Source organism: Athene noctua, chromosome 3 (genome assembly GCF_965140245.1).
Source record: "Athene noctua chromosome 3, bAthNoc1.hap1.1, whole genome shotgun sequence".
In the NCBI taxonomy this organism is placed as follows: domain Eukaryota; kingdom Metazoa; phylum Chordata; class Aves; order Strigiformes; family Strigidae; genus Athene; species Athene noctua.
The window spans coordinates 88217631-88241821 of NC_134039.1; the positions used below are offsets into that span (position 1 = coordinate 88217631).

At 55.7% G+C, this 24191-nt stretch overlaps 1 protein-coding gene across 11 annotated transcripts in view; it reads right to left on the bottom strand.

Moving 5' to 3' along the window:
* The window catches only part of SHANK3 (SH3 and multiple ankyrin repeat domains 3), a 351907-nt gene that overhangs the window by 130020 nt on the left and 197696 nt on the right, over window positions 1-24191 (bottom strand). For all 11 annotated transcript variants that reach the window (XM_074903628.1, XM_074903636.1, XM_074903627.1 and 8 more), the window contains one exon: window positions 4202-4315. In XM_074903628.1, coding sequence (XP_074759729.1) covers window positions 4202-4315 — 114 coding nt within the window. The remainder of the gene's footprint in view (window positions 1-4201; window positions 4316-24191) is intronic.

Below are 24191 nucleotides of genomic sequence, written 5' to 3' on the forward strand. Positions count from 1 at the left end.
CCAGGACTGTCCAACACAGCCCAGGCAGGGACTGAGAGCTGCAGCCTAAAGAGAGCTCCGGGGACAGCGGTGTGGGAGGGGACCCGGGGGGAGCTGCTCAGGGGCATTAAGACATGTAAGTGCCCTCAGGGCCCCGATACTGCTCTCCCCAGCCGGCAGCATCAGTCCTGCCACAGCCCATCCAGCCAACGCTGTGCCCCATTCAGCAGGGAACTGTTCTGGTAGATTTGTACCTTTATCTAATTAGCTTTGATCTTATCTCATTCGCACTGCTTAACAGCCCTACATCCTCCTTCCTCACTCTTATTTGTACAGCTGAATAATCTACTATTACTCCTCTTAACATTCTGAAGGTCTAGCTCAGCGGAGTTTTTGCCAAGTTGCATCTTACATTTATGATTTCAGATCCCCTGACACATTTTTTTTTTTTTCCAGATGAATCCTAGTCTTTGTTCTTTGAGAGCATTGCTTATCCCTAGAACCCCAGGGACAGTTGTATTTGGATTCCCTACCTGCAAGATTTATCTTTTGCCAGGAATACATGTTAGGGCACGTTTTTGTAGCTTTGCCTTAAAATATTCACTCAAAGTTCCAGCTCTGTTTTAACTCTCTGAAGACAGTCAGTTCCATTTACTTCACTACATTTTTCTTCTTTATCAAACATAAAAATCTAGGCTCTATTCCTATTACCAGGATATCTTACACCATCGTTTCCAAAGCTGTTGTCCTGTCTCTGGTTCTGCACAGTCCATGCATCACACACACTCCCCACCCTCTGCCTTCCCCTGAAGCACCGGCACGTGGCTCCGGCCTGTGCTCGCCCCTAACAGCTGCTGGGCTGACCAAGGCACTTGGCCAGCTCCTTCCCCTCCGCACTCCTGAGCTGGGTCTGTGTTCCAAACACCTCGGCCTTATCTTAGTGGCCACCACCCGTTCCACTGGCAGAGAAGCCAGCCCCTCCTCAGAGCTGTCTGCCTGCTCTGCTGCTGCCTCCCCTGCCCACCCACCTCCTCTCTTGGGTTCCTCTGGCCAGAATCATGTCAACGTCTGTCTGATTTTCCTCCTCTTGTACTAAAACTAGAAATGCAGACAGCAGCCTATCCAAATCACCCCCCTCATTCCTTGGTTTAAAGCCACTCTGATTTCTGAGCCCTCAGGCGTTTGGGCCGTGCCCCTTCACAGGGTGCTCCTTCTCCCTCCCAACGCTTCCCGCAGCTGAGGGGCCGGTGACTTGCCAGAGCCCTCCAGGCAAAGGGCTTTAGCTCCAGCACAAGCGCCAGGGGCACGTGCCTCCTCCCCTCGCTGAAGGTGCATGCCAGGCAGCCCACGCTCAAGGACCTGGTGCTCTCAAAACCCTGAACCAACCCCTGTCCTTGGGGACAGGCCGAGGAGGAGAGGACACGGCCCACTTCAACCACACGGAGGCACAAAGAGATGAATCCCCTGAATCCAACAGAAATGTCACCCCACTTCACACAGGATACTGGGTATGGTGTTAGAGGATGTGCAGATGGGAATAAAAGTGCACGAGGAAGCGATGGGATTGGTAACTAGACCTTGGATCTTCTCTTGGGATGTCAACATGATACAAGAAGGATCTTCTCTATGGGAAGATGGGCAAAAGTAGAGATTTCTGACTCAGTAGGGCCAGAAGAAATAAATTCAAAACATACAAAAAGTTTGAGTTATTTACCAAAGAAACTCTGTTTAGGCCCCAAAGGATTTCAGTTGCACAGAGAGGAGATATCTAAGGAGACCCTGGGTGGGAAGTGAGAAACTTCGGTTTCCACCTCAGGGCCTGTAACAGCGGTGGCCAGCGGGCCATCTTCCCTCAGAGCCAACGAGCACTGCAGCAACCACGAACTGGGACCTGGGAGGGCAGCGCTGACCCAGAGGCACTCAGGGAGGAGAACCCGGCTCATGTGGGCAGATCAACACGCAGCTCACAGCCTGCTCCCTCAAAGCGTGAAAATACACACGGGTTGAAGGAGCATCCTAATACCATCTCCAAATGTCAACCCTGGAAGCTGCACTCTCTGACCTTCAATGGAGATCACAATGAATTTCCTCAGCTGCTCTCATCCCCGTCACAGTCCTCTTCAACCTCTTCCAACAAGAGTCTAGTCAGGTCTCTGCCAAGCAACCCTGCTCCTGTCCTCAGTCCATAAACACCGTTGGAGATGTCTGCAAGTCTGATGTGGCTTTGTTCCCCAGCAAAGCACAGTCAGGCCAAAACCTTTCCACCAGTGTGCAGCCCAATCAGCTGTGATGCTAAACAAACTCAGAAGAGACACACTTCTCTCTCTTTGAATTTGATGAGAAGTGGCAGAGCAACATTGTGCCCATACAGCTAAACTTTCTTCTGTGCACAAACATCGTGGCCTTACCCAAACTACCTTTCTGCAAACAATCTGTACCTGAAAACTGTGCCCAAGTAAAATTTGGCAAAAGCTAAAGCTACACCAGGGAACATGCCAACAACTAAACAGTGTGGACAACCGAAGGAAAACGCTCATATGTCTGCTCCAGCTTTGGTGTCTAAGCACCACCTGGTTTTCACATTTCGCTACACAACTTCAATGTAACCCAAACACGAACATTCTGCAAGAAAGCACCCAGCAAACATGAGCTCCCAGATACAGGGAGGGCTCATAAACCACATCCATGAGTCTGTTCTCTTTCATTTAGCACCACAAAAGCACAGGGCAAGCTCTCTAGAGCAACATGAGAGGAAGGAAGGTGGAACCTTCTCTGTGGAAGTCCCAACTTGACAGCCCTAACCACCCCTGCAAAAGGAGGAATATTCCATTCAAGTCTTCCTGTCATCAAGCACAACAGAAACACATCTGCCTCACTTCCGAGGGGCCTGGAGCACGGCTGATTTCCCAACACGGCGCTCGGGAGCGCAGAGGCAGGGGCGGGAGCGCGGCGAGAGGAGGGACCGTGAGGGAAGAACGGGAATGAGCGCTGGGAACACGGCCGGGACCGCGGGCTGGGACCAGCTGAACCAGGCCAGGGCGGGGGGAAGAGCTTTGCTGATCACACCCTGCAGCGGGCAGGTTCAGGGCGCTACCGGTGGAGTCGCACCCCCACGACACCCCCAGAGCCACTCGACCAAGTCCTGAGGGCACCCGACCCTCCGCGCACAGGACTGACCTGTGTCACCAGCCACACGCGTCACCGCGGGGCGACAGCTTATGGAGTCTGGGCACCCGGGTCAGGGGGTGCCTGGGGGCATGTACACACACACTCAGAACTCTCAGGAAGGACTGGGATTAGAGCAAAGACAGGACTTTATGATCAAGTTCAGGCTTCCAGGAACTAATTAAATCAGCAAATCAGAGAACTGTATTTTACTGATTTTCTTTTCTCTTCTACAACTTTGTTTCCAACTTCGCAATCAAGGTTTAACTCTCACTCCCCCAAATCCAGCTGTGTGAATTTTAAAGCTCATTTAATATGCAAAGTGAACATAACTGAATCTGTCAAATCAGGGCCACTCCTCTCCTCGCCTAAGTAATCCATTGAAACAAAACCCCCAGATGTTCTCTTCAGTTGCTTTACAGCAAGACAAGTTCAGCCTTGCCGGAAGCGTTTCCCACCCAGTCCCCGTGCCGGGAGGGGATCGCTGCCCGGGCAGCTGCTGGTGACAAGGGCGAGCTGTGCTGATACACCGCGCGACAGCTGGGGACCCCCGGGAACACCGTACGGCTTGGCTCACACATCCCACCGCTCCCCCGACACCACTGTCCTGTCGGGGGGGGCTGGTGCTGGGGACGGGGGGTCAGGGGTGCCAGGGCTGCGTCACAGCCGTTTCCAGTATTTTCTGCTGGACTACAACAAACACATGCAAATTTGTTTTCTTCTGAAGTCTCCTGAAGTGTAAGGCTGGGCTGGAGGTTCAGATCAAGGCTCACGCCCTTGCCCCCGTGGCTGCCGCCGGGACCCCGCGCTGCAGCGATCTCTGCGAGAGGGACGAGGGTCGCGCTCCTCCCGGCAACACCACGCCCTGACCTGGACCAGCTGCGGGACGCTCACGCACCCAGCAACGGGAACGGACGCCTTGAGATACGAATCTTCAGAGGCACCTATCGCCCGTTGCAAACTCAGAGACTGCTGGCTATTTAAAACGAACACTTCTGAACTGCCGGGGCTGCCCAGGGGTCAGCTGGGGACACTCGGAGACGAGAGGGGAGCTTACCTTGCCGTGGGTCATACTGTCGCATCTGCACCTCCTCGACGCATTCTGCCGGGAACCAGCCAGTCCTTCCTTTCACGGTTCCTTCCCAAAAGCCGCCTTCGCCAATGCTCAGCACTGCGGGGAGAGAGAAGCAGGTAGGTGAGAATGAGCAGGGCTGCCAGGAAAAGGGAAGGCCAGAATGACCATCGTGTGACGCCGTAAAAACGTGAAAGGGCAGAGCTCAGACCCCCTGTCTGGGGTCAGGCATGCTCTGGAGGAAGAAAGCACCTCCAGAGGCCTTCAAAAGCTCCTCTCACCCGTGTCCAGAAGAACAGTGTAGACAAAGGCCTTTGAGCAGCCACGTGCTGTGAAAACGGAACAGCGAGGCGGTAGCATCCATCCGTGTAAGGATTGTTATGGGGGACTCAGACATAACACGGGCTTTGGTGAGACTCCCGACATCCTGGGAGCTACACAGAAATGGCAGCCCCCAGGGAAAACGAGAGGCAGAGAGGGGAGGACATTGGCCAAGGCAACACCACGAGTCCCTCTGAGCAGCGGGGTGCCCTGACCCGCCTGCCTTCCAACACCCCCGAGCCGCTTCGCTCTGGATGACACAGCAAACAGGAAGGTACTTCACTGTCACAGCAAAATTCTCCCAACCCATTAAGCCTTGTTTTGACTTGCTCAGAGCCTAGAGAAACAGAAAGGAAGTCTCGAAATGTGCTCTGAAGATTAAATGAATTCAGAGGCAGGGAGATTTTAACAGAGAATCACATCAGGAGCATCCTCATTAAACCAGGGAACTATCAGCTTGAACTCCTCACCAACCGCCTGCTGAAAGAGATGGCTTGCAGGTAGCCAGGACACAAACTGCTGAAGAGCTACAGACAATGCCAGCATTTCCTAATACACCTGAAGAATGAACCAGGGTCCAAAGCAGACCAGTCAGCACAGTCTGAGGTTACAAAATAGCATGAGGTTTCTGCTACGGAAACCACTGCCAGCAAATGGATGTGTGATGCCCCTGCAGCTGGGTCCCCCACTCCTTTTGCTAGCAGGCTTTGCAAGGAAGATCTGGATTGTTTTAGGACATTTAAAAATGCATCAGATGTGACCACTACCTTTTCTATGGGCACTAAGAAAATGGTTATCCTTCCCAGAGCACCCACGAGAACAAAAATGCATGCAGGGCAAGAAAAAAAAAAGGGATGTGAGAATCGTTCCCAAACTTCCTGGATATTCCCCATTTATATATTTTATCCGGAGTGCCCACATATTACCCCTGTTTTATCCAGAAAATGGCTGAGGTGCGCCTCTCCCTTGAATTCAAGCACTTAACAAGGCCAATTAATTGCACCACCCTAATCCAAGAAAGCAGAGAAGGAGAGCAGTTTCATGTTTTCACGTTACCGTGGCTCACCACGCTTTCCCAACTCTTTGTAACACAACGGTCCCCGGAACAGATTGTGAATTACTGTGTTAGATGTAGCCTATAAAATTCTACAGATCAAGAGAAACTGCTGCACATCACCCAAAAGTGATAAGCTTTTGATATATCCTTTGGAAAACATTACGGTATAGCATTTGTAACGGCAATTCAATTGACATCCAGACAAAAATAATGAACAGAAGAGTCAGCATCCTGGGGTCCCTGCTGGCAACGATCTCAGAAATATTCCCTCAGCATTATCGGGATAACAAGTTTTTAAAAACAAGCCCACCACATCAAGAGATCCACTTGATTAGCTCAGAGACGTGGGGTTTCTTGGGACTTGCTTTGAAACTTCAGGAGCCGTTATGAAACCCCTCAGTAAGGAGAGGGGACACTAAACTGGATTCTTAAGCTCCTCAACAAATCCCTGGACAACAGGTGAAGGAAAAGGCTGACGACGGGTCTATTTTAAACTCACATCATCTTATCTTATGCCTTTTTCCTACGGCTGTTTCTCCAACTTTGTAATCATAAGTTAACCTTGTGGCTTTGACAGCAGAAATTCATTTTAACCTGCCGACGCTGTGCAATGTGCTGAGGGGAATGTGACAGCTGAAGCGAGAGCTGCTTCTCCCAGAAGCAGAGACTGCAGGTTTGCAGCTGAGCCTCGGGACCTGACCCAGCACAAAGGCAGAGACCTTGGAGGCTGCTGGATGCTCCCTCCAACCATCAGCGGGCCCCCATAAAAGACGAGGAACCTCCTGTGGCTGATTACCAAAAAGGCCCTTTGGCAAGGGAATGGCAGGGATGAGGCAAGCAGCAAGCGCAGGGAAACCTCCCGTCCCCCCTCCTGCAGCTGCGCTGCAGCCAGGCAGAAGGGGCAGAGCTGCCCAGGAGCTCCTGAGCTCTAGGGGCAAGAAACCACGAGCAAACGGGACCACTGGTATGACATGGCCCCCAGCGAGCGGATCTCTGATCCTCAGCAGAAATAGCTCAAGATGGCCTCTTTGATGATAATAATAAAATCTGTACTACAAGGTATCCTGTGGCTGTGCGTGGTGTCACAGCCACACAAACAGCAGCTACTGTTCACCTTCACCACCACACGAGACGCTGTGCAACCCCTGGTACCCACCACTCCTCACTTTTTACCTGTCACCTCGGAACAGGCTGGGCGCTCCGCAGAACACACACAAAAAAATCACAGGAGGGTTTGGGTTGGGAGGGATGTGAAATCCCACCCAGTGCCACCCCCTGCCCCGGGCAGGGCCACCTTCCACCAGCCCAGGTTGCCCAAAGCCGCGTCCAGCCTGGCCCTGAACCCTTCCAGGGAGGGGGCAGCCACAGCTTCTCTGGGCAGCCCCTTCAGTATCTCGGTTTGAAAGGGTGAGCCCCTGCTCCCCAAAAGCCGTCCCCTCAGACAACCCCCCCCCCACCGACAGCCGAACCCCGGCGCCATACAGGGGGGTGGGCACTAGCACACCTGACTCCTCTCCCCGGGATGTCTCTGCTCCACCGCCGGAGGGGGGGAGGCAGGAGCGCCGTGCTCAGGTGACCCCGCTGCTGCCGGTCACCTCGGTATCACCCTGCTGTCCCCTGCCACCTCCCTCCCTGCGCCTCCGGCAGCACTCGGGATTCTTGCGTGTTAGCAGCGATGCTTTCTGCCCCAGCTGGCAACCTCGACGCGAATCGCTGGGTAATTAGCTCTCTTCATTAGTGCAGTGGTGCTTTCCAAGTCAAAGACCTCTGAGGAAAATGGTTTCTTTTCTCCTGTCTCGATCCAACACACCAGCAGCCCTGACGGCGCAGGAGTCCCTGTGCTCTCGGCAGCTCCGTCCGGGCCTGCACCTCTGGGGAGGCGGCTCCTGGGTGCTCAGCACCCACCCCGAGCAGGGCTGTCCTTCCCGGGCAGGGCAGAGGTGGGAACACCACTGCAGCCTTGGCTCCCCCGGGCAGGCTGACGGCACTTCCAGCTCAGGACGGAGCGCGATGAGGCAGCACACCCGACTGCCGACACGAACCACGGTCCTGCTGCGGGGCTGCGCTTCTGATGCTGGTAACTCAGTGGATGACCTTTTTTTTTTTTTTTTAAATTACTTAACAAATAAACACCTGAATCGCTATGGTGTATGATATCCGACTGGCAGAAGGCACAGACGCATCCACAGTCTACCATGTGCTGCTACCTTTGCAACTCAGCTCCCTCCTAACACTTCTCAGGCAGCACCATCAGATTCATCCCTGCACCCATCACCATAGTGCCCATCTGTCATTCACAGCTAAATCCAAACACCAGAGTTATTAATAAATTAAGCACTGCTCCATGCCAGCCAAAGCAAATTCCCCAGAGAAGAGGAACTTCGTGATTGCCTGTATCTAGGCATTAGTGCTATAGGAAGCAAGGGAAAAACAAACAAACAAGCAAGTCTGATTTACAAACCAAACAGGAGACTTGTTTCAGACTCTTCTCCAGATCTTTTCTTGAGTTGCAAATGCTCCTGCTCTCCAGGGGTTATGATGCTGTCACAATCTGGACAGATCCAAATCCCGTACCTTATCTCCCACTGCTCTCGTCCATCCTTCAGAAGCTCTGCTAACACATCCCAATGGAAAATTTCCCTTTTCTAGTACCTTATATTTCCAACTTCCAAACCAGTCCTTCATGGAGGAGAGCTCATCCAGCTCTGCAGACTTCTGTTCTTGGATTCTTACGCTTGGCTCTTCAATCACACAGTGCTCTTTTTTAGGATTTGCTACTTCTTGGGGATTGGAAGGACCAAAGGTCCAGCCTGTCTGGCATCAACCTGAACACAGATTTTTAAGGTAACAGTAAACTGAGTCTATTCTAATGAAAGGAAAAATGTTAACTTGTCCATATTTCACCAGTTTGTCTCTGAGGATGTTACATGATTCAACATAAAAACCTCGCTGGAGTCAGGACCGAGAACATCCGCCGCTCTGCCCTCCCCAAGGAGCAGCCACCTCGCTGCAGAGGGCTGGCAGCTCGCTTAGGCGGGACTTGCCCCTCACACAGCCAGGCTGGCTGCTCCCAGTCACCACCTTCTCCTTCACCTCTTTGCAAATGGCTTCCAGGGTTAGGTGCCCCGTCACCTCCCCAGGGATCAAGGTGAGATGAGCAGCCTGGAGCTCCCCACACCCTCGGCCTTGCCCTTCCTGAACACAGGAGCGGCCTTTGCTTTCCTCCAGCCCTCGGGAACCTCTCCTGACCACCACGGCCCTCAGAGATGATGGAGAGTGGCCCAGCCATCAGCCAGCTCCCCCGGCACTCACTGGGCCCATGGACTCACGTACATCCAGTCTGAACATTCCCCAGGCTGATCCTGCCCCGCCGAGGGTGTGCCCGCCTTGCGGGGACTATCCCACTGCTCTCACAGCCCCGGGAGAGTTGAACTCCGGTCTTCCAGAGAAGGCTGAGCTGAAGAAGGGAGGTACTTCAGCCCCAGGCAGCTCATACAAACTTTCCTTCCTGCATAAACAGGCAGTTTCTTCAGAAATGAGGCAGAGTGAGCCGAGCCTTGGGCTGGCAGGGAGAGGAGCAGATGGGTGCCAAGGAGCTCTGAAGCTTCAGCACTTCACGCCTGGCACACCGAGAGGACAGCGCTCACGGCAGAGCTGGACTCAGCTGGACTCCAGCAGGGCCTGACTTGACACCGGGACGCCATCCCTCAGCAGTCTCTCTCCTGACAAGTCCCTCCAAAAGCCCGTTTCATTTTCTTCTGCAAAGCCAGGCTCTTCCCCTCCTTCGGCGCCAGGCTCAGAGCTCCCGGTGAGCCCAACTCACCTGTGAGAGCCCTCCCCTCCCGCGGGGGCCTTCCACTGACTCAGCAACACCACAGCGGTCAAGGAAAAGCCGGTGCTGACAGGAGAAGAGAAATAAATGGTCTACTGAGGCCCACAAATCACTGAGGCAAGCTGGGCGACTCAGGCACAGCCATCAGCTCTGAAGGTCACTGGTAATTTGAGCAGCTATAAACATGGTAATGAGGCCCACAGCGAGGCGCGTTGGGACGCGCACGTGAAATGCTTAAATATGCTTCGGAGGAATTAACAAACAAGATGTACCAGGGAAAAATGTCTTTAATGAAGGAGGTCACAGCTAATCAGCTCGGGATCCCAGCCCCTGGCCAGGCACGTCCCGCTGCCATTCCTGGCTGTGCTGCGCTGCAGTTGGCTCCGTGGCCTGAGGAACGAAGCCCAGGTGACCCCCACAGCCTCCAGCCGGGTTTGCCTGCAGGAATCCTTCAGCCTGCTGCCGCAGGACCCCGGAGGAGACATCTGCAGCAACTGCTGAAATCATCTCGCCTTCCCCTCAGGCCCTCCTGAGGGCTCCCTTGCTGGCTCCCCCTCCACTCTCACACCAAACGCAGACACATTCCTGCCTTCCCCTCTGAGGCACAAATCCACCCTCCACTGCTCTTCTACTGCGGACCTGACCCTACTTTCCCCCACTCATCTGCAGCTCTTACTCTGCTCCAAAATGTCTTCCAGACCAATTTATACTGCCTCCTACAGACTCCACTGTGCCTGCAGACTTCGGCCTTGGAGAACCCCCTGTGGCATCCTTCAGGTCTTTTGGAAAATTCCCTGCTGAAATGATGCTTATGGCCCCCAGCCAGCTGCAGATGACAAGGCAGTTGTCCTGACCAAGGACGATGTTTTTTCCCCGCTGTTCCTCCCATTCATTTCAGCCCCATTTAACCCTTAAAGCCTCCGTACAGAACCAGCTCAGTAGTGTCAGCTCTAAGGCCACCTCTTTGCACGCCGTATTCGCATTGCCAGCTGTCCTACCATTTGACTCCACAACCTGCAGTTCCAGGGTCTGGTCCTGCCTCTCTGCTGCACAGCACAAAGCTCTCCAGCCTGGCTGGAGTCAGAGATGTGCCCTTCACATGTGCTGCCAACATCACAGGGAGCTGGGACTGGAAAACTCTAGTTTGTTCCTACCATCTCTGTCCCTCTTGAAGCTCCTGTTTTCCTTTGCCTCACAGGATCTAAGACCAAAAGAAATTACAAGAAAGCCAACCCATAGCGGTTGCAGTATTTCCTTTCCTTGAGTCCCCCCCCACACCGAGACGTGACTGCTCCTCTCCAGAGCAGTCCCAGAAGTTGCCTTCTCACAGTCTCTCAGATAGAGGTTTGCCCCACTTCTTAGCGTTTCCTCCCTACTAGAAATATCACTCCTGCACCCAAGCTGCTCATTCATTCATGAGGCTCAGGCCAACCCTCGTCTCATCCGCTGCTCGAGCAGAACCTTCCTCCTCCGCTCCCTCTCCCGCTGGGTTAGTGCAGGGACCCCCCGGCAGGCGCCGAGGACGCAGCAGCCCCTGGCCCAGTTCCCGTGGTGTCTGCTCGCGAGGGCTGGGCCCCGTCTCGCTCTGAGGAACCCCAGATCTCTCTTCAGCCTCGGAGGTTTTCCCGTAACAGGGACACACGTTCCTCCTCCTGCCTTCCCCGCGGCGGGTGCCGAGGAGGGCAGCACAGCCCGGCCCGCCGCGCGCTCCCACCCGAGCCCTGCTGCAGGACCCTGCCCGCCCTGGGCTCCGACAGGCCCCTTCGGCCTCCGCAGTCAGTGGCAGCTTTCAGTAAACGTTTGGGCTGTTTCTCCCGCCTACAGCCGTTCCTACTCAGAAGACCAGGACCAGCCGTGCTGCCGGGAATCGGCCCTAGAGCAGTTTCTCCCCGGGGCGACCTGTGGGGTCACCCCAAGCCATACGGGGGGGTCTCCCGGCAGTGTGAGGGGTCAGCTGGGAGACCCGAGCCCACCCCGGGGGCCCCCCTACGCTTACAACAGAGGTGCCACGGGAGTTTTCTCTAACACAAGCGAATGCAGAGACTTCTAAGCCTGGTGATAAGGGGCGCCCTAGAAACCCCGAGGGTCACACTGTGCCCCGCAACAGGTGGGCGCTGACACCCACAGCAGGTACCAGACCTGGGTCTGAGAGACCTTCCCCGGCCGCTCTGGCGGAAGGGACACCCCGAGGCCACCCTGACCGCGAAAGGTGCCCTCTCCGCTGAGGGACCAGGCAGGTGCAGCGTTCGTGCTTCTCTCTAACCTGACACACGCCTGCAAGAGGCATTTCTGCAGCGCTCGGTAACCCGTGAAGCGACCTCCTGGCCCCCCCCCGCTAACAGCACTATCGCTGCCCATCTGCCACAGGGCTCCAGGGCCTCCTGAACCCCCGCGCACGCGGAGCTACTCCCAGTCCCGCAGCAGCTACAACACACAGCTGCCAAGGGTGGCTGAAGCCATAAACTTGACTTGCTAAGATCTTGTTCCAGTCTGTGTCCAACCCTACCCCAGCAGAGTCTGTCCCTGGAAGATGTGTCACAAGCAAAGACAAACTCCAGAAGGCCATAAAATGAAAAAAAAAAGTGGAACAGGTACCCTGGCCCTGACATCACGTCATGGAAACACCACCACTGCACACCTGTAACCCACAATCAAGTCAGGAGGAAACAGGTGGTTCTGTCATACACGGGTCTCTAGGCTGGTTTAGTCCAAAATAATTCCTGAGCAAACACTGCCTCGACTTGTGCAACCACTCCATGTCCCAGACAATCTCTCACGTATCCCGGCATCATACAAAGCACCCGCATCTCCTGGAGAGCTCCCATGGAGATGACACGGCCTCTCAACCCCACTCTTCACCTTCATGCCTTTCACTTCTGAGCCACCGCTGTACCAGGGACCCAGAAAAAGGGAAGGTGCCAGAACCGTGCCGACAGCACAGTCTTGCTCAATGTCAGCTGCAAATTACTGTTGCTGAGCTCTGAGAAACCATCAGCAACTGACCCATTTTTTGGTCAAGTCCCTCATCTGAGCAGCAGTATTGTGCTGTGACCTTCACTTCGTTCCAAAGCTTATCAGGCTCCAAGTTTTCTTCCTATTATTGTTTTCTCACACTAGGAAAGTTTTCTCCTCCTTTCCATTTAATTTGCCTGTGTCTATACTGAGACACAGCCAAAAGTGGAAGTAAGCCAAGCAATGTAAAGTTTCACGTAGGTTTAAATCCTTTGCTCTGAGCCCTGTTAACTCCCAGCTCAGCTGCAGCACCAGCACAGTGCCCAGGGGGATGCGCACAGCCTGGCACCGCAGCGCCACGGAGTCAGTCCCGCTCTGGAGACCCAAACCCCAGGAGTATTGGTGAACCAATGCCAGCAGTACCCTCTTTCCAGAAGCAGCCCCCCACTTGTGCCGTGCAGGTCTTGGGAATGTTAGACCTGGGAAGGCGCAGAGCCTGGTCCCAGCACAGTGAGGCTCCAGCCTTCCTAACGCCCGGGACTTGGGGGCTCTCAAACCCCATTATCTGATGAAGGTCACAGAACCCTGACAGGTCGAGCTGTAAATCCCAAGGCATTTCTAGAGTCACTGAGCCCCCAGTATATGCCACAATAGCCCAGCTTTTCACTCAGCACAGCTGCTTTATTTGTTCTGAAATTAAAATGCAATTATAAAAGCTGATTTTAAATGCCCCATCAAATTAATAAACTGACTGCATACAATCCATCTGGCAGATGTTGCAGGGTCCTTTCATCACAGCGACAGATTTTACTTGGGTTTATTAATAAAAAAACAAGGGAGAGACAGGTTGGCAGTTACAGAAATAAGGGAAAAATAGGAAAGATTCTTCTAGGGTCCCCAGATGAGCAGAAAAAATGGTTTGTCTCACAGCCTCCTACTGAAATGCCCTGGGGAGGCTTTTGATCCTGGTTACACTTGAACAAGCCTTCGTTAGACACCACTTGCTCCTTTATTGACAAGAGATGAGGAGCCAGAGCCTGCATGAAACAATGGAGTCCTGCCAGCCAGGCAAGGACAGAGAACTCTTCCGCTCCAGACACATCCGCGGTCCCGCTGAACACACCTGCCCCCCACGGACCCCAACCCGCTCCCCGGAACGACGCGGGGACAAGGACCCTCCACATCTCTCGTGAACAGGAGCACACCCCCGCTGCGGGTCTGGATCTGCTGCGGAAAGCACGCTGCTCTCCATGGGAAGTTCTACCTATGTCCTGAGGCTGGACCCTCTCCCAGCCCTTTTACGTGCAGGATTCTCCCCAACAAAGGTGCTTCAGGCTCACTCCTGCTGCAGACCCGAGCGAGTCGGCGCAGGAGCGCTGCCGAGGCTGCACAGCGCCGGGCCAGAGCTCTGCCGGGGCCCTGCCACGGCCCCAGCACCCGACCCTTGGTGCCCAGAGCAGTGAGCCACACCAGCAACTCAGCAGCCCAAAGACAGGAGCACCTGCCCCTGCTGAGCTGTGCCACCCAGGTTCCACCAGGACGCAAGAGCGCGCGAAGGTCCCTACAACAGCCTCCAGCCCCTCCCGTCCAAACAGGGCTCCTGGGGCCCCTCCACCACAGCCACCTCCACTGCCTGTGCTACTCCATGGTGACAAAAACAGTCTCAAAGGAAAATAAGCAGACTTATCTCACTTAGAGGTTACATGTTTTCTTTATAATATTAAAAAAAAATCCTCCAGAGAAATCCAGCACAGGAAGGGTGGGCTCAGAAGGGGAGAGTCTTCAGACACCCGCCATGAAAACATCAGCTCCACACGAAGGTAGGAACCCCGGGGGCTCTCTAGTCACTTATTCACCTCTGCTGAGTTTGCAGGTGCCCTCTAGGACCAGAGGGAGATTAATCAGGGTGGCTAGTGGAGATCTGGACCAAAATCCATCAGTGAAAGGGATCGGAATTGAAGGAGAGCTTCAAAGTCTGCAATGCAACTTTATTCATTGAATGATGTTTCCCCCCTGAATAAAGACAACAAAATAATAAAGACTGAAGGATTCTTGTCTCCAAACTTCTTTTTCCTTGAATCACAGCAGGGGCTAAGATAGCAAGTACAGGTACAAATATTGAGACCGTACAGAAGAGACCTAATATCCCCATTTGAATTTTCTCCTTAAGAATTTTAAGAGTTGAATACAACCATCACACCAGAGCAGATTTTAAGATGCTTTTAGTCCTGGGCACAGAAAGTCTGCACGTAGTGCATCAAATGCCTGACAACTTACAGCCTTTGCCTGGGCTTGCTCAGACTGCAGCCTCCAGTGATCCCATGAAATTACCGGCAGGATTTATGGCATTCACTTGTTTCATCCCCTGATAACTGCAGCTGCATGTGCTGGCCCGGGCCCAGGCTGCAGCCTGCCACGTCAAACCGAAGGAGCAGAGAGGACTACCTGCCTGCGCGGGAGGGTGCTCCTGAGGCACCGGCAGCGCGGCGGAGCCCGCAGGTCTGCGGTTACAGCCAAGCAGCTCTGGCAGGCACTCAGCGAGCCAGGCAGAAAACGCAGATCATCCCGGGAGGAAGGGACAAAAGACCCCAAACTAAAGCTGACTGAGGACAGGACCCTTTGATCAGCTTCCTGTACGGGAAAAGGCCAAGAGGATGGATGCGACTTTTCTGGTACCTTCTGTTTTGCATTCATGGCTCTTCATGGGTAAATGATTTTTAAAACAGAGAAGGATGAAAAGGAAGGAAAAACTTCACTGCTTGTATTACAAATTAAAGAAGAGGGGTGGGCATGTTTCCTCATTGTTCCTGAAGAATCCATTTTACAGCAGCCCAGAGAACCGCTGAGTGACACAGCAGCAGCCTCCTGCCCCGGTGGCACCTGAGGCCAGGAAGGTTGTGCTGTGTTCTTGCTGCAAGTTTCTTCTGCAAGCTTGGGCCAGCTCTGTCCACACAAAGAGAGGCGCTGCCTTTGCTGAGGACTCTGCTGCATGCCTGAGCAGCAGAAACCACCGCTCACCCTGTCCCCCAGGGCTCAGGAGAACACAAACCAGCGGAGCCTCGAGGGGCCTGGCAGGGGCCTGCATGCAGCAGCTCCTCGCAGCCTTTCACCTCGGACAGCCCGGGCACAGGTTTGCTCCGGCAGCTCTTCACCCGGCTGTGCTCGGAGGGGAGCAGAGCCGCCCTGCGCTCGCACCCCGCCTGCACAGCCCACGGCAGCGCCCGGTCCCGCCCGCGGGCACAACCCGGTGCTTCCACCTCGGGCCACTAGAACATCTTCTGCGACAAACACACAGCCTGAATTTCGATGGACGTAACCTATTTTAGAGGCACCCAGCTCTAGACAGAAGATACAAACAGGACTTCTCTCAACATCTGTTCCTGCCACTGCTTCATCAGTGCGTACTTAAATAGCTCACAGCTTTTTTTTTAAAAAACTGCCCTTGAATATCATGTTTAGTGTTTATGCTTTATTAGACTTCTGACCTCCAGCTTTTCACACAGACGACCCTGACCCAGGCATGGCACAATTTACAGTCTGGGGTGAGGGGCACTTTCTAAATTGCCTCTTCTGCCTCTTGTTAAGTTTGGGGCTCCAGCTACCGCAGAGGAACAGAGGCACAGCTGGGTCCAAATGAGATCTGAGGTGGCACAGAGCTCAAATATAGCAGCGGAGGAAATGAGATCATTATGGATGAATGGGGACGTGACCTGAAGAATGGGCACAAAGAGGGAACTGGCACGGCAGAAAGCTCAGACCACCCTCACCGGCACCATCTGTCGCCAACTACATCGCAACTTTCCTGGCACCTTCAGAGCCAGGCAGGTAAAAGCAATTAAACTCAGGGCCTGGGGACCTGAGAACTCTCCAGGAGCAGATGGGATCCACCCGAGTGCCGTGAGAGGGAAGGGCAGGAGCCCGTACAGCAGCGGGACACACCGCCCTCGGCCCTGCAGCGCACGGTCCAGCAGCAGAGAGGCCGCAGGGGTTCGTCACGCTCCTGCCTGGGCCAGTTCGGCTCTACCCGAGTTTCATGTCACACTCATCGGCGCCTCAAGGACACGTCAGGGGCTGGCCAGCGCCGCCCAGCGTTCCGCGCCCACCACCCCTCAGGGAGGAGCTCAGCAGGGGCAGGGAGCGGGCTGGTGGCCGGGCAGGGAAGGACGCGGGTTGGCCGCTCCCCACGTGCACCTTCACAGAGGCGGCCCCGGGAGGAGCGGGTGCCGGGAGCAGGAGGACACCTCACCCTTGATGGGGAAAGCGCCGCTGTGCCCAAGGTCAGCGTGGCCTTAGCCCAGGGCTTCAGGCTCCCGTGCTGGACCAGGCCACGGTGCACCCGGCAGATAAGGGCCCGGTCCTTGAACTTGGCTCGCCCGCCTGTGGGACTCGGAGCCCAGCAGAGACCTGAGGCTGCAGGAGGTGCGTTAGGGTGTGCAGCTCCACGCCACAGCCCTGCTCCTCATCTGCAGTCAGCCTGGCAGCAGGCAGCAGCGGCACAGCTGCCTCTCCCCCCCGGTGCCGGTTTAGGCTGGAATTCCTTGAGGCAGGAGGTATTTCTGCAGCGAGTCTCCGTGCAGCGTTCAGAATGAGGGGGCCGGGGGTCCGCGAGGGCAGCAGCCACGGAGATGCTGCATCTCAGCAGCACAGCCTCCACGGCACCGACTCCTGCTCGCAGCTATTCCAGCCCTGCAGCCTCCAGCTGCTAAGCTGATTTTTATAATCATCTTGCTTTTAATACAATCATTATACAGTCATTATGCCTTTAATTAAGCATTTATTGTAAAAAATAGTGCCAATCAAAGTCAGCAGGTTGGAATAGGAAAGGAAGGGAATTAACGTATTCCCAAGATGTTAATGAGGACTTTTCAGCCTAAGCAGAGCGTCAGGATCTGGTACCCAGTAAGCAGATTTGAAACATGATGTGCGAAGCCTGACGCGGGCGGCCCTGACCCGGACGGCCAGAGCCCAAAGGCGACTGCTGCAGTTCCCTTCTGCTGCCCATGCCTGCCCTGTCCTCTCCCAGCACCCACTGACCCGTCCCTACCTACCGGGACACTAATGCCCCCAAGGCCGCTCACAGCCACACACTGCGGGAGGATTCCACAGGGAGCCAGGCCCCCACCCTTCCCACAGCCGCCGCAGCCGACCGGAGCGCGTGTCCCCTGCTCGGGGTCCGGCACAGCCGGGCACTGCCGAGCCCCGGCAGCTCCCCAACACCTCTGGGAGACACTGGGCCTGTCAAACCTTCCCTAAAGCCAAGTCTTCCCAGGAAAACTCACACAAATCACGGCACAAGTGACTGCACCCAACACCCCAGTGCACGCACCCCCAGCAACTTCTCCTACATCAGTTTTCTCCATCGCGGGGGGCTGTGGGATCTCTCCACCCCTGAGGCACCCCGACTTCCCGGGGACTGCCCCCCCAGGGCAGGGGGCTGCAGGACCGGCCTGTTCCAAGGGTACGCTCCTGGAAGGGCTCAGGCTGCTCCCTGTGCCAGACAGGGCGGCACGGCTCGGCCTCCAACCTGCCGTTCACACCCCCCAGGATAAAGGGGACCTTCCCCCAATTCCTGCTCCAGCCATGGCGTGGGGAAACCCGAGGCAACACGGGCCCTGCAAAAGCATGCGAGGGAGCGGTAGGAAGACAGCGCACACACAGCTTCCAGCGAGGACGGGAGCAGCGGCGGGTGTTCTCCCAGACACCCCTTCCCAACGCGGCCCCACGACCACCCTGGGGCACCAGCACCGCAGGCTGGCACTGGGGGAGCCCCAGGCACCTTCCGACCCCCCCTCAGGCTCGGAGCTTCCCTGCAGGAGTCCGGTACTGTGTGGTGAACTCCGCGCTGCTGAGGCACAGCAAGAGCTTTTGCAAAAACCCGCCGTGCCCACGACACCTCGCCCAGGATGGCGGCTGCTGCCACGGGCTGGGGACACGTGCGGCAGCGGGACAGGCCGGGGCTGGGCCGCCCGGGAGGGCCCGAAGGCGCCTGCGCTCCCTGGACCATGGACATCGCTCCCAACGCGGCACCGAGCGAGGGCTGAGCGCGACGGGTCAAACCCAACAGCTGCAAACGCGAGCGGGCGGGCCTAACACTGCACGCACCGCACGGTGCTGGGCTCTGACCTGCTGCCCCTCAGGAATGAGGTTTCGATTTAGATCTTTGTGCGAGAACAGCTCAGTGACCAACAGCAACGAAAACCAAACTTAAGCGTTGGGGATTATCAGGAAAAGAAGAGTATCTTAAATACCACGTGCAGATCAGCACCCTCAGCTCAGAGAGGTCACAGCACAACTGGGAGATACAGAAAGCAACAGCAACCCCCACCACAACCTCCCCTCCAGCTGGGGCCAACTCGCTCCTTCCCTCCCGCCACAGGGCACAGACACATCCAGCCCTCCCTGCCCGCTCACGTCCTTCCACCCTTCTCAGTCTCCAGAGAAACCGCCCCGTGCCCTGAAGAGCTCCCACCAGGACTGACCCCGCTCCCTGACACGGGACAGCTGGTCCCTCACCACAAGCCTGGTGTCACACCCCGGCTCTAAAGCTTCTTGTCTGTGCGTGTTCAGCCCCGTTTCAGTTCAAGGCAGCACCAGACTCGACCGGAGCCCTTTGGGGAGCTCTGCCGGTGCTGTGCACTGCGCCCGATCCGTCACTGCTCCGCACCCACCCCTGCACAGTGGATCGCATCGGGACAGGGAAAGGGAGGGAGAGGCCCACCCTCCACTCCCTCTGGCACTCTGAAAGGGCTCCAAAGAAAGCTGGTCCCAGTGATGCTCTTCACAAACCAGAAATACACACAGATCAGCCTGCAGCGCTTCCCCCCCTGTGCTCACCAGCACCTGCCTCACAACAGGGAGAGTCGGGGAGAGCACGGTGGGACCTCAGGCACAGAGTCACGGGCGCAGCCGGGGCCATCCTGCACCGTGGGGACACGAGCAGCGAGACCACGGGCTGCCCGGGCACGGCCGCTTCAACATGTGCACGGAGCAGCGGGGTGGAGGATTCACACGCACGTGCAAAGGTGAGAGAGGCGGCGTGTCCAGCAGCTTCTGCGCACACGCAAACCCCCGAACAGGCAGATTCCGAGGAGCCCTGAACAGGACACAGAGTTGGTAATTAGACAGCAACAGATCCACTCCCATCATAACCAGCTGCTGTGATGGAGCGGGAGGTACGTGTGAGCAGGTGGGCTCAGAGATCACCCACGACAAAGAGCAGCACCTGGGGATCACCCGAGTCTCAGAGGCACGGCAAGAGCGGTGCTGGGAGTGACGCAGCAGTGCAGAGACAGCTCTTTGTAATGCTTCTCCTCCTTGCTCTCTTTCCATTACGGAGGAGTGACTACAGAGGCATTCCAGGTAAATAAAGAGGAGAAAAAAAAAAAAAAAGGCTGAAGTGCTGTGCATCTTGCATAATATACATTACACACACCTCTCCACTTACTCCCTCTTCCTCCAAATCTGTCAGCATCAGATGATAACACAGCAGCAGTCACACCTGACAGTCGGTGTGTCTGGAGTCTGGACAGGCCAATCAACAAGATGCTGCCTGAGGATGAGCTGAAGACTACAGAAGCGTCTATCTCAGAAGGATAAAGTGGAAACCAGTTAATAATCCCCAGTCAGAAACAGTACTAAAACCAGTGAACAGAAAATCCTGAAAATAGCCCATTTCTGCCTCTGCTGATGATTAGGTACCAACAGGGCAATCTGCAGATCCAAAACCTCAGAAATTGCTGCTGCTGTGAGCACACCCCACGCCCAGCAACAGGCAGCCTCCACCCTACGCCCCACGCTCAGCGCTCCCGGTCCAAACTCTCACTTGTCCGCCCATCACGGCAGTCACAGAAAGGCGAGGCCAGCCCCACTAATGCCAATGTTTATCTCAGCTAACCTGGTGTTTTATTTTATCAGGCCCAGCATAAAAGACACAGCCAGCATCAAGATGAACCAATACCCAGACTGTACTTGACACAAAAGGGTCAGTACGTGGGTGATCGCTGGGGGTACAAGTCACTCAGGTTATACATAATCGACATCAATCCCACTGACCCCAACAACGATACTACACGACCAGCAATGGGTGAGATAACCAGAGAAATACTCCCATAGAAGGGACAGGAGACAACCAGGTCAACAAGCCCAACACATCAGACCAAGGCAGCCACACACTGAATCTCTGCACAGCCCGCGTTTACAGAAGCCAGACCTGCCTGGAGCCCAGTCCCAGGGGGGCAGGAGGTCCTTCCCCAGCAGGGAACTCTGCCCAGGGCATCCCCCTCACACACAGACACTGCCCCTCCTGCCAGGGGTCCCAGCTGTTCTCCCTGCTGGGACCCCTGACCTTGGGTTACTCGCTGCGGGACCCCTGGGGCTCGTTCACCCAATGGCTCTGGCTGCCAGGCCAGAGCACCCTGGGGGGAGCCTAAAGGGAAACTCACCCCCCTTGGGAAGGGCTGGGGGAATCACCCACATGTCAACCTTATGTGGGGCTTGGGGTTGAAACCCCAGCATTGCAAAACCCCAGCATTTCACCTGGTCACCCAAGCAAAGCTACCTCAGCTAACCTGGTTGCCTGACCGAAGCACCCCCCGGAACAACCATCAGGTGATGCATCTCAGCGGCACACGGGGAGACCAAGGGCAGCCAGTCCCACACACCATCGCGTGCTCGTGGCAGCTCCCCGCTGCGAGCCAGGCGCTTCAGCTCGGGGCCTGAAGTACCAGGAGGTGCAGCTGGGCCCCAGCCACCCAACGCACATCCTGGCCAGCCCCTGCACGCCCTGACTGCCCGCCTGCACCCACGGGAGCGGGGCTGGCAGCCGGGGACAGGTGGGAGGGGTGGGTGAGGCATCCCAGGCACCAGCTAGAGCTTCCAGGGGCCAAACCTCTCCGCAGAGGCAGGGCCGGCAGAGGTGGAGGACACTGCTGGTAGCACCACGACACGTGGCAAAGGATGTGGCGAGCAAGGGGGAGCACGGGCATTGTGCACCTGCCTGAGCAGGACATCCCCTCCTGCTTGTGCAAGGAGAAAGAGGCAGATGTTTGGGGGAAGGAGCCAGGCTCCTTCTAACAGACTGGAACAGGATTGCTTGTCTTGGGGAGGGAGATAGGGAGAGTGTTTGCATCTTCCCAAAGCCGCCCCAAGAGCTGGCTTGTACCTGAAGCAAAAGTTTCTACATCCAGAGAAGGGCAACGGAGCTGGGGCAGGGTCTGGAGCACAGGTCTGCTGGGGAGCGGCTGGGGGAACTGGGGGGTTCAGTCTGGAGAAGAGGAGGCTGAGGGGAGACCTCCTGGCCCTCTGCAACTCCCTGCCAGGAGGGGGCAGAGAGGGGGGGTGAGTCTCTGGAGCCAAGGCCCCAGCGCCAGGCCCCGAGGGAATGGCCTCAAGCTGCCCAGGGCAGGGTCAGGCTGGCTCTGAGGAAGGATTTCTGTGCAGAAGGGGCTGTTGGGCCTTGGAATGGGCTGCCCAGGGCAGGGGGGAGTCCCCGGGATCCCTGGAGGGGTTGAAGAGTCGGGCTGAGCCAGCGCTGAGGGATCTGGGGGAGTTGGGAACGGTCAGGGGGAGGGTCATGGTGGGGCTGGAGGAGCTTCAGGGGCTTTTCCAGCCCATATGGTTCTGGGATTCTATGCTCAAGACTTCTGTCCCATGCAGGCCGTTGCAGGAATGCCCTCGCTGACCCAGGTGCCCAGGAGCTGGTTCAGGGGCTCAGGGAGGACACGTGGCAGCTCTGCCAGGCACCAGGCAGATGTCCCAGCCACGGTGTTTAGTCACGGGGACAGCCAGCCCCGAGGAGGGCAGGCACAGACCCACTGCTGCCAACCACTCGACTGGAGAGAAACAAGGCCAGAAGGGCTGCAGGAGCCTCTGTGCTTTGAAACCATCCCACCCGCACAAACCAGAAACCAAGGCTGTTCACAGCGAGTTGAACAGATGACAAACAACACCAAGTCTGCGGGCTTCACTAAATAGAAAGTTTCTGACAGCTTCTGAATAGGGACTAACACCAAACCTCCAGTGATCCCATCCTGGGCACCTCTGCTCTCCCTGCTACGCCACCTCCCACTGACCCACAAGCGAGGCAGAATCACAGGTAAAGGATTTCCACATTGCCACAAAGCTCAATCCAGAGAAGACGAGCCACTGGAAAGCAACCACCAGTTGCCAGGAAATCAGAGCCAAGGCTGGACAGGATTTTGTGCTGGCTACAGGTTCCACTACTCAGAGAGGGCTGGAGAGAAGGTCCCGGCGGCAGCTCGCAGCTGGGGGGCTCACCAGGGTCACTGTCTCCACCAGCTCACAAAACGTTTCAGCTGCAGAATCCAAATGCTTTTCTCCTCCTCCCTCTCCCTCCACTGCCCACTGATGGCTTCAGGACGCACGTGGGCCTGGTCTGCAGGTCCCAGGAGGGACTTTACAGCTGCTGCCTGGACCATTCCCACGTTTCATCCAGTTAAGACCCCCCAGCCCAGGAAGGTCCCACAGCCACCAGCACTACGCTCGGGCAGGTCATGTAGTAGGTCAGACACCACAAGCTCAAGGGTACAAGGTTTTGTGAGTTCGTGGGGTTTGAGGATGGAAGAAACTGCTGCAGTAATCTTGCTCTGCCAGTTACCAGAATCTCTGCATCTTGCCCCTTACTCTGTCTGTACTAGAACAAGTCCTTTAGACAGGAACACCAAATCTGTAACTTCAGGGGGGGCCTCGAGGGCCAGAGTGGATGCCTGAGGCAGGGAAACCACTTCAGCCCTTGGTAAGTTACTCCAGGGGTTAAATAGCCCCAAGATTAAAAAACAAAACAAAAAAACGCCACAACACTCAGCTCTTGTAGCCTGAAGTTTCCATTTCGAGTTCTACCATCCTGTTTCCTTCCGTGCTAGAGTCCCTTCTCTAAGCTGCCTCCTTCCGTAAAGCTCTCATGTAAGCTTTCCAGGGTCAGTTCCCTTTCTGAAGATCTCCTCTACACTTCTAATTTAACATCTCCCCCAAAGCACAGACATCAGATAGACTCAGGGGACGGCAATGGACCTACAAGCAGCAGACACGGAATTACAAAGGGGTTGCCCCGGTGAGACAGACTGAAGGTCACTGAAATTTCTTGTCAGCACATAAGTTTTAAAAGCCAACGCAGCTATCTCTGGATGACCACGTAGTTCTAGTCCATCTGCACCCTGCAGATGTCCTGGTCCTCAGGCTTCTCCGGCCAAGGGAGGGGCACTGAGGCCGGGAAGGACCAGGGCTCCTCCCCTCTGCTCAGACGCTCCTGTGCTGCCGGGAGGGCACAGCAGGACACAGACCTAGGAAACTTTCCGGGAAGCACACCCAGCAGGAGCTGCAGGCCATGGCAGTCCTGCTGCGGATCCCTCACACGTCAGGCTTTCGGAAGGATCACATCTCCCTGGGACAACTGACACCTGCAGGCAACCAGGACATGAAACGGCTGGATGGCAGAAATGGAAGGAAGAACTAACACGGCTCTACCCCCCTTCCACCATGTCCACCCACACGGGCAGCAGCAACAGGACCCACCGTTTGGCAAAACACTCGCAGGGAGCAGCTAGAAGTTAACGATGAAAAAGATGTGACTTTGCAGATGTGGTGTTGGCGGCAGGGGGTAGGTTAGTATATAATTACACAGATAAAGTTTAGGAGGCTCCTGGATTCCTCACCGTCTTGAGCACTGCGGGGCAGCACGTACAGAAAACACCTGCGTGAGGTCTGGTCACCCGCAGGCTCACCTGAAGGACAACAGCCCGCTCTTGTTTTCACACACACTGTACTACCAGGTACAGAAATAAACCCCCACAACCCCG